This window comes from Pygocentrus nattereri, chromosome 1 (genome assembly GCF_015220715.1).
Source record: "Pygocentrus nattereri isolate fPygNat1 chromosome 1, fPygNat1.pri, whole genome shotgun sequence".
Classification (NCBI taxonomy): domain Eukaryota; kingdom Metazoa; phylum Chordata; class Actinopteri; order Characiformes; family Serrasalmidae; genus Pygocentrus; species Pygocentrus nattereri.
The window spans coordinates 36861717-36875915 of NC_051211.1; the positions used below are offsets into that span (position 1 = coordinate 36861717).

General features: G+C 38.5%; 1 protein-coding gene across 2 annotated transcripts in view; it reads right to left on the reverse strand.

The window, feature by feature from the left end:
- The window catches only part of cerk (ceramide kinase), a 29787-nt gene that overhangs the window by 9163 nt on the left and 6425 nt on the right, over nucleotides 1-14199 (reverse strand). The window contains exons 2-8 of one of the 2 annotated variants that reach the window (XM_017697026.2): nucleotides 8934-9065; nucleotides 8581-8703; nucleotides 6773-6898; nucleotides 5952-6018; nucleotides 4053-4198; nucleotides 1785-1859; nucleotides 98-250 (exon numbers count right to left, since the gene is read on the reverse strand). In XM_017697026.2, the coding sequence (XP_017552515.1) occupies nucleotides 98-250; nucleotides 1785-1859; nucleotides 4053-4198; nucleotides 5952-6018; nucleotides 6773-6898; nucleotides 8581-8703; nucleotides 8934-9065 (822 nt within the window). Of the gene's footprint in view, nucleotides 1-97; nucleotides 251-1784; nucleotides 1860-4052; nucleotides 4199-5951; nucleotides 6019-6772; nucleotides 6899-8580; nucleotides 8704-8933; nucleotides 9069-14199 lie in introns of both variants that reach the window. The other variant, XM_017697025.2, reaches the window with a different exon arrangement.

Sequence of the window (14199 nt, forward strand, 5' to 3'; positions counted from 1 at the left end):
ACAGAAAATGACAGTGAAGGAAAGAATGAGCAAGAATTGTAGCTTTTTTGTCCCCTTCAGTCTGTTGATCAAGTGGACTGGGGGAGGTCTCACTGACCTGAGATATCATAGCGAGCAGGACCCATCCAACGTTTTCTCTCACTGTCCATCAACACATCGCCGTAGAAACCATAACCGAGCAGCGAGACAGAGTATCGCAGAAAGGCGTTATTCTGGTGGACGGAGCAGACGTCCAGTGGCTGGGAATCACCTGTTGAAAGGCAGAGAGAGCCTTATACTTTAGTTCAAAAGGAGCCAATCTTTTCAATAGTGCAAAAACCAAAGCCAATTTGTCTGTAGACACATTTCTAAAATGATTCTAATTCGATCCCAATACTGTACAGCTTCAAAGAAAATCCGGTGTCCACAATGACAAAGCTGCATAACACTAAGAATAAAATGATAATAAAATTAACTCTCACAATGCCTCACAATGTTCATCCAAAAGAGGCAGATAACTGAACAAAAATGCAAGTAGAAACTGACCATATAGTTATCATTTATTAAGTTCTTGCTCTTCTCAAAATACTTGGAATCAGGGATGTCAGTAATGACCATATAACAATGATATACAAGATTCTTTATATAATGTGTTTGATTCTGTTTTTGGCTAAACAAAAATGGGTTTAACCAAACAAAAACAAATTACATGCTGAGCAGAACCTTTCAAAGAGTCCAAAATACTTTACCAAAAAAAACGTCTAGCTTCATGTATGTTGCAACATTCGGCTTAAATATGTTATATGACAGTAAATTTGTGTGTACATGCCTTACTTTTCCCCTTCAAAAAATACAACACATTTCCAATGCAAATAATTTCATTTGCAAATAAATTGGCCACCCGACCAAATGACACTTTGCTGATGTTCTAAGTGCAAATATAAGCGAACATATTCTCTACAGAAAATGTTGTTCCCTACAGAGCATGACATTTTCACTCTTGGATATGAGTATGTAAAATGTTTTGCAACATTTCAGCCAACCATTTTTTTTAAGCATTAAAACATTTCTTCTTACAAAAAAAAATCTTTGGATGAAAACTGAACTAATCATTAGGCTGATTCACCAAGAATTTGATTTTTTACATTGTGATAGTCCTACTTAAAGTACTGAACAAAGCATCTAAAATACCATTTGGTGCAAGTTTATAATATTTACGTCCACAGTGTTCAACAGTTTAAGAGTTGTTACTGTTCATGAAATAAAACTAACTAAAATGAATTACTCAATGCTAGCACAAAGAGAACAGCACAACATTTTGAAGCAAAATCTAAATGCAATAGTAATGAAAAACAACCGTTCTTTGCTGGGGGAATGTTAAAGCTTTTTGAAAGTTGGTACACATTGTATGAAAACTTGCTTCCAAACATTTTAGCTGGATTGTTCTGTGAACATTACTTTTGTTTTTGAACCACTCAGTAGAACATGTTCACTTGTAGTGCATTTGTTGCTGGACAGCAAAGCATGAATGATATCACTTGACAGCAATGTTGTATCCCAACCTCAAACTTTAGCTATGCTAAGTATGGGTATAAATGCATGGTATGTGGCCTAGTCCAGTTCTGTCGGCTACATCTCAACTGTTCCATACTCAGCAATGACAGGTGTTAAAATGAAATAGTCACTATTCATCTATTAATAGAGCATGGGGTACTGTACCTGCGATGTGGTTAAGCAAAGAAAGCGACGACTGATAGATCTGTAGAACAGGTAGTGTTGAGGATGGTGCATACATGCCTACTCACCCACCACGATGTGCAGTGCTGAGGTCACAGGGTCGTTGCAGCCTACCGTCGCATAGCATATGCAGTCAGTCGAACCTGTTTCACAAACAGATTTCACAGCTCAGGGCTTCGAATTTAAATATCCAGCTTAATAAATGGAGAGTTAAAATATGAAGATCAGATTTTCTCTCTCAAATTAGGCCTGTGCAGAGGAGAAACCACAACAATTGAACCTGCAATCAAAACAAATTTGAAGCCAATATTAGAAGCGGATGGGATTTTTTTGGCTCCCCACTTCTGTGAGAGCAAAAAAGATCTTTCTGCACTGAAAACATTTTAGCTGACTCACAGAGGCATGCAGGAGAGCACTTTTAGCAGTGTGGCTCTGCCATTTTCAGAGATGAGATTTCAGATGAGTTCCTCCTTCTCTCGTCCTGCTGCACACTGCTTGGTAATCAAATTCTTCCTTCTAAAATTACTTATATAAAGCCCAGTGTAGGTAGAAATAAGCACAGAGCTAGCACCATCTGTAAAGCCCACCTTGTGGTCTATTTCTGCATTCCACTATTCTGCATTTAAACTAATAAATAAGCAATCAAAAGAAAGAAAGAATGGTCTTTTTGTTTGAGCTATGGTCACAATTGTTACTGATAAAACCAGCCAAACAGATCAATAAAGAAAGATTTGATGCTTAAGTATTTGTTCTCTCTCTCGCTAACTTTTTTCCAGCATCTACTCCAAGTACTGTATTTAATAATAAAAGGAAAAAGAAGCATGACAAGGAACAGCCATGGAGCCAGGGTTCATTTTGGCTCGTGTGTGTCTGTACAACTGGAGATAAGGTGCCAAGTAAGCAAAACTGTAGAATACAGGCTGATAGAGTTGATGATAAAAAGCAGGGACTTAATAACCCCTGTAAAGTGCTTGGCACTGCCTTGTTGCTATTGCAACCTGAAATCTTAAAACATGATTTGATAAGCTGTGGACTATTAAGTGCAGTAATTTAGTGTGGCCAAAAGGCACTCCATACTCATTGCTTCCTTTTAGTTCATGGCCTTGTTTCAATGATTACTAAATCATCAGCATGAACATTAAACAGCAGGACTAATGTACTGAGATCTGCCCTAATCAGCCATGGTGAAAACATGGTTGCTGCACAATTTTTAAAAGCAAATTCAAACTCTTTTTTTTAACGATGTGCCTGATGTAACGTGGAAACTGAAAATCTGAGCAGCACAGCATTTTCAACCTCTGTTTGAGCTAAAGAGGGGGAAAAAACATGGACTCCTCCATGAAATTGAGTGTAGTTAGCTACAAGCTTATAAGCTTATGTTAATTTTATGAGTAATAACTTTCCTTATGATGCACAGCCACAGGCAAAAGTTTCAACACCCAGTCAAATGAAATGCTTTGCTAGTTTTCTGAGTGAATATAAAGGTAAAGGTTTCCTGTAAAAGGCTTACATTTCTTTCCCCAATATGTTAAATAAACAGCCATTTCCAATGCATGATTACATGCAAAAACTCAAGTATGGCATATATCATTTTATTCAAGTAGACATGATTGAAAACACAAATCGCTTTGAGGTTTCATTATCCTGGCATAGCACTTTCAGTGTGTTAGACTTTATCAGCCCTGCTATTCTCTGGCTTTTTATCACTAGTCAGTTTCTCAGCACAGGGCCTATATAATGACTCTCTTCAAACGGTCTTTAGCTGTCATGTTAGAATACAATACCTCTACTAGTAAAAAATAAGATATTTATGATCTTAAAAATGTTTTGACTTTTTAAAGATTTGCTAAAGCAGGAAAAAAAAAATCAAAAATGGCAAAAAAACAAGAACCACATGAACAATTGTCCTCTTTCACCTCCTTCCTTTTTCAGTAGGAAACCGAAATCGATAGTTTTGCTGTAATCACTCAACATTTCAAGCAAGATATGACTGTAACTAGACAGAATACATTTCTGTTTGTAGTGTATAGACAAGAGGCTGTTCTCTGGAGAGCCAAACTGTAATCTCCTCTGATCATTTGCCAGCATGCAGCCAGGCCCTGGCTGGGTAATGCACGTCACAGCTGTGGAATTTATGATGATTTGGAAAATGTCACACAGCATGTGGTCTGTAATGGAATCGCAAGTGATGGATACTTCGGGCCTCACAGGCATGCTGTCAGAGGACGTTTCTTTGTAGTTGACTAACAGGAAAAACAAGAAAAATGAAAGAGCTGGTGTCTGCAGATACTTTTTTTCCCCCAACTAAACTAAATCTGTGAGTGCAGCGAGCTCACCTGCAGGAATGATGCCGATGCGCAGTCCGCAAGGTATCAGCGTCTCATCTGCACAGCTCTGGTCCACCCCGGAGTCGCACTGCGTCCGGGAGATCAGGCCATGCATGATTTCACTGAACATGCCATCTCCACCAACACAAACCACCCTGCCAATCACACGGTCCTGGTTAGTTTAGTACAGACATGATGATTTTCATGCTCCAACATACTTCAATCCATACAACATCAACAAAGAGCTCTTTCTATCTCCATCTCTCTTTTTTGGTAGTTAAGTAACCTTTAAGCCAAAAGAGATCCCTGCAATTTTCATTTAAAGCATTTAGAATCAACACATTCACAAGTAATGTCTTCTCAAAGTTAGTGCATGTTCCTCATAGAGCTCACTTTCCAGGGCCAATATTATGAAAAACTTTCCAGGGCCGATATTATGTTTCTCACTTATTTGAAATAAGTTTAATGTAGTGTGTGATCACCATTAAAGTTCCAAAATCCCATTCACTCCCCAGCCCATACAGTCCATATATGGACACTAAGCTGCAAAAACAGCCGTTTTGAATTCACTGTTTTTCTGATGTCAAATATCCACTTATTCAGCCTAGAGCAGTTCAGCCCCACCCATTAACATACATACAATTACACCGAGTAAGGGCTGGTTTTGGTATACAAACCCACACAAACATTGCAGGTCAATATCAGGGAACAAAAATAAACCACAAGAAAAAAATAGGACAGGATAAAGAAAAAAAAAAAAAAAAAACTATTCACTGGGCACAATGCCACTTTTTGTTTAAAGTATTAAGCACATCCGAGCTGGCCAGCTGGAAATGTTTTTTTCCTGACATTTGATAACTTGTGGAGAGTTTACACATCTACTAAACCTTTTTGTAATCATTTATATTTATAGTTACATTTATAGTTGAACTCTAACCTGTAATCAGGTCTAAACTGTGATGGCACAATACCACTTTTTCTTTTCCAATACCAATATTGGCACTGAAACCTTGAGAATCGCCTGATTCCAACCCTATATTTTTTTCTTTTAGACTGCTAAACTTTAAAATGAGCTATTTTCAATTGAAGCACTTCTTAATATGAGCATCTAAAAGTAGTCCATGGTGCTCAAATTACTCAAACACCTTACTAGCCCACAGGACCAAATAACCAGCTAATAAAATCACATATTGTGTGTGTATGTTTTATTTCAGGTCAGATTTGTTACAGGATTGGATCAGACATTATTTTCCCGCTTTTAAATACAATACAGAATTTTCTGCTGATATCAACCCAATAATTATATCAAGTATTGAATAGGCATCTGTTTTGCACTGAAAAAATCATTTACAAAAGGTCTTAAATTAGGTGTGTTTTTAACATGGAAATAGCAACGCTGTGCAAGTTTGCAGTCCTCCATAACCAGAGTTAGGCACCCCTATTGTAGTATGTGGGGCTTAAAAAAGCTACTCACTGAAAAAAAATATCTAGCAAAACAGGTAAACTTTCCTAGAGAGAGGGCACTTAATTCTTGCCTTGTATTCCACTAAATATCTGGGAAAATCAGTGTTGCTCTAGGGTAACATTATTATTAAAGCACTGGTCTAGGAACAGTTTTCTCTGGAGTATTCCCTGCTGTCTTGCGATCTGCCTAAATAAAAGCCCTGATTCAGAAACAGTAGTTCTTGGCTCCCGGTCTCACTTCAATGCACATACCGTGTGGTCATCATCAAAGCTCATTTTACTCTCCACAGCAGTTTCCTATGCTGCCAACCAGAGTCAGAGTGCCAACAGACTGATGCGCATTGAAATGTTAATCTAGTCTTTGCTGCAGAGGAACGATTTCCTCGCTGAGCAAATTAAGGAGCAGCCACATGCCTACTGTGATCTCCGCTGACTCCAACTCACCCATCATACTTCTTCAGATCAGCCTCCGTCTTCAAGTGGTCCCTGGCATGATTTGCGCGCTCCGTAACTATGGAAACAAAGGCAAAGTCATCGTAACCGTGCATGCTGATGTGGGCTGGGAGGCTGGGCGTCAGGAGAAAAACATCATTATCTTCATCTGCTAGTTAAATTGCTACTTCGCTAGTGGTTTGATGGAGACAATCGATCATGCTACATCAGATGATAGTTGAAGCCACGGCTAAAAACATTCTCGAGCCCATTTCATTACAAGGCCTAGCCTGTCAGGACTGACAAGAGATTGTAACGTACTGGGGTGTCCTTGAAATGGATGGCTAGCAGAAGGCCTCTTGCAGACGATGATGACTGTATACGCCGAAGGAGATATATGGAGCTTATTAAAGAGTCTGCCAGGCAGCTTGCTTGCTTTCTCTAACACTTTTGTTTGAATGGTATTTGTTCAGGCACACATGTGGTTTACCATTCTTTAAATGCCAGCATGGTGATAAAAAAAAGACACCCATAAGCCATTGCGGAATAAGCCTTGGCTCTTACGTTGTTATATGAGCTTTATGTGTTGCCAATAATCCACTTTGATCTAGATCCCTCCCCCTACCAAAAACCCTGATGAATAAGCATTCCATGTTTATTGACTATCAGGGCACCCATTATCAGTAGCTTCAGTGATATACAGACCTGTAAACAAAATCATATCCTTGGGCATGTTTGGCAGGCAGGGCTATTTGCCAACAAAGATCTGTTTGCAGAGCATGAATGCTCATTTTTTATTTAAATGTTAATGTAGGCGTCTGATGTGCGCTCACCAATCACATCGGTGGTGATGGAGGCGCGGGAAAAGATTGGGGCCACTTTCTGCTCGTAAATCCTCTTCCCGCGTTGTTTTCCTCCATGGGGATTTATGTAGACCAGCAAACGCTTCGGTCGGATAGCTGCAAATAGGGAAGGGGAAGTCAGGGATGGTCATTAACCAACAGGTTCAATTTGTTGAACAACTGCATCTTCAGCTTGACAACAACTCCATGAAGTTTTCATTAACAAACTATATGAAAATGTGACAAGCTTGAATAAAACCCCTAAAAATGTAACAGGACACTCTAGGCCAGTTTTTCAGACAAAGTTTGCATCAAGTCCCTAAATAAATGGTATTTAATCTTTGCATAAAAGAATTCTGCATTTCACAGAGTATGAGACAGTATAATAGGCCATTTCTTAAGAATTAGAAAACAAACAAGGAATATGATCATGTCAATAGATAAAATGGCAATGAAGTAAGATTATTTCAAAAGCAAAAAATGTCTAAAAGATGAACCAAATTCCAGTTCAGCTCTTCAGATTGGCTGAGAAAACTACACTGCTTATCCTAACATGAACTCTCTTCAGAGGTTGCCCTCACTTCATGCTTTAAATCTACACCTCCCAAGTCAGATGGTCCCAATTTGGAACGAACCTCAGGAGAAATGATGTGGTAATAAGCACCAATTGCAGTCGGGGGAAGGTCTCAGAACAAACAATGTGGTGAATAGAAGGAACTGACACGCACTGCACTACTGTGTCATTGTGGCTAAAAAGAAAGTTTTTCTTCGTTTGAGGCAGGCTGCTGGCTTGGCATATTAAATATAATGAAAGTATTTGAAGTAGTGCACTAAAAGTATCCAGTACTGTGCTTTAACTTGTACTCAAAAAAATGCACCATATCCCAACACCACCTGATACCATAAGCCTAGCATACACAACCACGCTAATGAACATAGCTGACGGTGAACGAGGGTCTGCTTGTGTAGCAAAGCGTTGCTGACGTTGTGGCAGTCAGACAGAAAACTGTTTGAAAACATTTGGCCTTCACATTATATTCCTGCCAGGTATACACTGTGTCTTTAGGCCCTTCCCCAACATGGATGAACACATATGGGCTAACAAAATGGAGGCAAAAAAGTTGACATTTGTGGTGCATAAATCGGTATTTGTTGAATTGACTCTGTGTAACTCAACAGAATTACAAGATCTAAATGTTAATATGCAGATTTTTAAAACTGTCTTTGTAACAGGCTGTAGAGAGACAATATTCTCCTACCCCTGTACATCTCCGCTTGTTTTTGGTTTCAGGGCACAGTGGGGTGGAAAGCTGCTGTAGCACAGTTTCTCAGCGTGTTTGCTCAATATTCAAGCATGCAGGGTGTTGCTTTTAATGAAACAACTTCATTGGAAATTGTCTGTAGACAGAGCTGTCTATAAGAGCTGTGTTTCATGTGTAATGTCCAAGCACCTATGTTGTACCAGGTCAACTGGAACGACTGCTTTTGTACAGTCTATGCATATTTTGTCTGTACACAATGCTCGATTCAAGCTGTCAGTGACTTTAGATAACCTTTAACTAAAGCACAACCAGCCAAAGACTCCAACATGATGTAAAATTCCAAACGTTTTTTGCACATTTTACTTGTGCTGAAAAAAGATAGCATTTGCTCAGATTGAATGGGATAGTCATTATAAATAAATAAATAAATAAATAAATAAACTGCTAAATGATAAAATGAATGCAAATGTAACCATTTTTATTATGGTACACATGTTCTGTGTTTAAAAAAAAAAAAAAAAAGATTTAAGGACATACTCAATAGCGCAAGTTGCTCCCGGATGGCTTGGACCCACTGCAGACACAGCTTCCTATCAGGGCAATGGAGGGTGACTTCACTGCACCGCCAGCGGTGCTTCAGAGTCCTCTCCACATAGGACACTACAGCGGGAAGGACAAAGAAGGTAATACAATTACATTCAAACTGTACAGACTCCAGAAACTGGGTAAAAGGTGACTTGTATCTCTTTCTATCTTTCAGCGAATCTCTATATTCTTGTCAGACACAAATGAACACGAGTTCCCTTGCAAGTCTGGGTATATTCCACTATCATATAACAGTACGAGCAGAATTCCCTCTGTAAAGCATGCAGGCATGCGTACTTGCCTACCTGTGAAAGCGTGCTGGTTAGACCCAGCTGGGTTTTGAGGGACTTTCTGCCATTTCCCCACATTTGTGCTTGGACAGTCCTCCTCCGTCTCCTGGATGGCTATGATCTCACACACCGGCACACAATGGCTGCCTGCTAAAATAAGAAAGATTGATTAATTCAGATTGATTGAATAATAAATTGAAATGATTATTTAGTAGGGTCACTATCAATAACTTTAATAAGTGAATAGTACTTATTAAATAGTACCATTTTGACAATTAATCGAGTTATCAGACTTCTTTAAAAAGGATGAAAGCATTAAAAAAATGCTATCACTGATAAAGAACCACTTTGCATCAAACCACTCTGAGTGACCCTGTTTACACTTCAACAATTCAATTAGTTAGAATTTTTGAAGAATCAGTGCTCACTTCAAGTCACAGATTCACATATCACTTTAGAGTTTACATGAAACTAGAAATGCTTTCATAAAAGACTACATTTTATTGTTTATATTCTGATAAAATGTAGAAACGAGTACAGTAGCGCACTGAAAATTTTTTGCCATTTACACACATTTTAAATGAATTTGGTGAATAAACTTTACATGCTTTTTCATAGGAGAAGAGCAGATAATATGTAGTCTAAAGTGAAAGTGAAAGAAACCCTGCTAAACAGAAAAAACAAAGGACATCCTAAGAAATGAGTAAAATATGCTTTTTAAGTGAAGACAGAGAGGCTCGCTTTTAACAACAAACTTCTCTTGCTGTGTATTCAGTACTGTGTCTATTTTCAGAGTAACTGCACCTCTTTCTAATTGGCATTAAAAAACATGCATTTAAAATACATAAACAAAAGAAAACAAGAACAAAAACAGGTCATTTTGCCTATCACTGCACTTCCAGTCTGTTCATTTGCATAGCCCCTGCATCCATTTTGGAACCTCAACACCGTCACACCCTAAAATGCATATTCATGAATAAATCAGCTGATACTACATTAGCTGTCAAAGCTTCAGAGCATAAAAATGATAATGCTGTAAAATGGCGCTAAATTAAAAATTGCATTATCATCATAAAAGCTCCCAACAAATCACTAAAGATTCACTGAAAGGCAAATTTCAACTGATTGTTGTACAAGGTTGAGTAACATCCTCAATATTGTGCAAAGTTCTCAAACAAAAGTCTAAGAACATTACTCTTGCTTATCTCTAGGAAGACTACAATTAAAACGGCCTCCTTCCTTATTTGCTCTTGCACTCAACACTGCACAAGATCAGTTACAGCTTATATCATATTGAAGTTGTTAAGCCCTCTTAAAGGTCTTGAAAGTCGTCTCAAGCGTTCAAAACTAACCACTGAGAAGTGTATTACACAGAAGCTCTGACTGAGAAACTAAAGGAGCCTAGCCAGTCTTAAGAGGCAAGCATTCATGTTAAGAGATTTTTTGTCCCTGGCTACAATTTCATTAACTGTATCATGATACATGGTGTTAAATGGGTTCAGTGGAATAACAGTAATACGAGATTGATCCTATGCAGATGCCGCAAGGTCAAGGTCTTACTGACGAACAATCTAGCCTTTGTGTTTTTTTTCCCCACTGAAGATGCTTGAAGCCAAACTATTTTAATTTCCACCAAGGTCTGCAGCCATTTCAAAAACATAAACAATAACAAAGCCATAGCTTACATTATAAGTCACAATACTTCCTGTTCAGTCTTGTGGGAACTGTCAGAACTAATGGAAACAAAATGTTTTAGAAGGCCTGCTGAGGCAACCAGTGCAACTTCACACATTCATCCTTTTATATGAATAATTAATTCGAGGATGCTGAGTGCCTCTTCCAATATAATGTACTGCAATCAGAGTTGGGCATGAATTAAAATGTGCCCTGTGACTGGAGTAGACCTATCTAACTGAACATAAATAAACGTGAGAAAACCGGGGAAAAAAAAGATATATTAGGTTAATATAAGTCAGCCACTCAGAAAAGAAATTAGTCTGTCTCATTCCGATTAAGTCATACTTTTTTTAATCCCACAAACGGGGAAATTCTACCTCTGCATTCAACCCATCCGTGAAGTGAAACACCACATACACACACACTAGGGGGCCGTGAGTACACTTGCCCAGAGCGGTGGGCAGCCATATGCATGGCGCCCGGGGAGCAATTGGGAGTTAGGTGTCTTGCTCAAGGACACCTCAGTCATGGACTGTCAACACTGGGGATTGATCCGGCAACCTTCCAGTCACAGGACCAGTTCCCTAACCTCCAGCCCACGAGTTGTATTATTCTGTGACCCTAAGCTATGAGAAACTTAATGGACAAAAATATCACTAGAGCTAAAATGTAGCGTATTTTCCAAAACCTCTTTATTAAGAAGTAGCACATTCAAGGAAAATTTCACAGATTTTTCAACAGTTCTGCATAATTAAGTCTTTGAGATGGAAACTAAATAATTCAGGATGGTTTGTTATTAAATGTTTCATTCAAGTGAAACAGAGTCAGAAAAGTTCACAGTGTTTGTTATAAGACCCAGACACCAGATGACTTTAATGCCTCTAAACACTCCCTCATGTAAATGGTTACAAATATATTTCCTGATTCCTGAGACATTGTTTTAAATAGTTTTATGATAACATGTTGGTGTAAAATGTATGTTTAAAAACACATTCCCAACCTGGAGGTTAATGCCAGGAGTTGTACTGCAAAATAGTCCCTGAAGAAACCTTCTTTCAAACTACCCACAGTAGTGCAGTGCGTGTCAGTTCCTTCTATGTAATTAACATCACATATTAAAACTCAGAAGAGTTTATTTAGATAGTAACTAGATAGTAACTAGTTATTTTAGAGAGTAACTAAAATGGTTATATTGGAGTGGATATATTGGGCAAAGAATGTTGGAGTGGATATATTGGGCAAAGAATGTTGGAGATGGAGCTGCCGGGTAGAAGGAGAAGAGGTAGACCTCAGAGAAGGTTTATGGATGGAGTTAAGGTGGACATGGAGATGGTTGGTGTGAAAGTAGAGGAGGCAGTGGATAGGGCAAGATGGAGGCAGATGATCCGTAAAGGGAGCAGCCGAAAGAAGAAGAAGGTGTAGTAGACATTATGAGCCCTGGATCCTATCAGCACCACTGTAAAGTAATCCAACTAAGTTTTTCTACAATGAAACATTTCGCATCAAACCACTCTGAATGACCTTGTTTACATTGCAACAATTCAATTAGTTAGAATTTTTGAAAGATCATTGGAATTCCCCTTCAAGCCACAAGGTCACATACCACTTTAGAGTTTACATGAAACTAAAAATGCTTTCATAAAAGATTATATTTTATTGTTTATATTCTCATTGTTCTTTTCTGTGTGCTCTGCTGAAGCTGCTCCCGGAGTCAGTGATAAAGAGTCATAACAAATAAGGCCTGTAAAGCTGGGTTAGCGGAAATGCCAAAACAATAGTCGACATTCCGGTGGACTCTAGTTACTTTTTCACAGTGAGTTCAGTGGGGTCCATTAACAAATTCACCTCCTGCTGATTCTCTGAGTATCTGGTCTCGAATGGTGGAAAATGTAGAAGAAGAGAAGAAGAAAAGAAAGAGCAGTGGTTAAAATATAGGACTGTCAATACAGGACTGTCACTGCTGATTACAATACTGGAATATTAAACTAATCTGCCAATTATTTTGATTATTAAATCAAGTTATCAGAGTTTTTTTTTTAAAGGCAAAACTATAAAGTTGGACTGAAAAATAAATAATTTTGAAGATACTATAATATTTTACAAAACAAAGATAAACTAGTCTTTAAAAAAAAAGGCCTTACAAAAACTTCAGAGACGTTACGCAGCAAAAACACATTTGAATGTGTCTATCAGGCTCCGTTTTTGAATTTAAAATTTGCATAATCATCATGCAAATCAGAGTTTTTTGGTCTGTCATGGAGATAAGCGAAACTTTACGAAAGTTTTACGAAACAACTAACGAAAGTTGTGGATAGTGTAGTGGTTAACACCTTTGCCTTCTACACTGTAGACTGGGGTTCAATCCCCGACCAGGGCAAGCACCCTACACTATACCAATAAGGGTCCTTGGGCAAGACTCCTAACACCACCTTGGCCTACCTGTGTAAAATGATCAAATTGTAAGTCACTCTGGATAAGAGCGTCAGCCAAATGGCATAAATGTAAATGTTGTAACACATGGCCTTGAGTGAGTACTTCAAATGGTGAAGAGAAGATCTGTCAGGCCGAATCATCTCAAACTTTTGCCTTCTCCAGCACCAACTTTCTGGCACTCCCTGCTTTACCAATGAGCACAAATATTTGTTAGAAGGAGAAGACAAAGGAAAAAGCCACCAGCTATCATGCCACACAAAACAGGTCATTCCATCCAGGTGTGAAGGACAAAGAACAAGTTGTTGCTCATTTTAACTGCTCTGAAATGTAATGTTTGGCTGGTTGTACAAGTCTAGCAGCATAAGCGCACCATATATACAGCTTTCCAGTAAAGAAGAAGATCTGCAGTCATTTCAAAAACATGAATGATAACATGGCGATAGTTTACCTCATACATAAGTCACAACATTTCCTGCTTAGACTTGCAAGAACTGTCAGGAATTACTGGGGCAAAAGGTTTTAGAAGACCTGCTGAGGCAACTACTGTAGCTTTATGCATTCAGCCTTTTATGAGAATGATTAATTAAAAGCACTTTGCACCTTTTCCAAAAGCAGCTAAAAAATGAATGAGTTAAAGATTGCAATGCCGCAGCATTATTGGTGTAGAGACTTGGAATTTTTCTGTCATCACTTAGCACAGTTACAGCAGCAGCAGCAACTTTAATGGAACAGACTGCAATGAATTAAGAGTATTTGGACTAGTTCCTCATATATTTCTTGGACACAGGCCTCAGACAGTGCCCCATGGTGTCTCTTACTGTCAGCAGCCCTGTTCACTACAGAAATATTCTGTTAATTAAAAGCAATGCTCCAGTGTTTTCAGCCGTTTCAATGTGTCACAAGGTCAATTACCATGGACAATAATTTTGGTGGGTTTCCCAGCACTGGAAAACACTAAATTACTTATTGTAAGTCGCTCTAGATAAGAGGGTCTGCTAAATGCTGTAAATGTAAAACAATACAGACCTCTTTACTTGAAATACCATTATAGTTGAAAGCCCATGAGCAGCTACTGTGACAACAGCCCACTTGTTTATAATATAAGTGCGTGGTCATTTCTATACAAATGAAATGTTGTGTTTCCTTGAACTGTACATTCGAGCCAGGAACC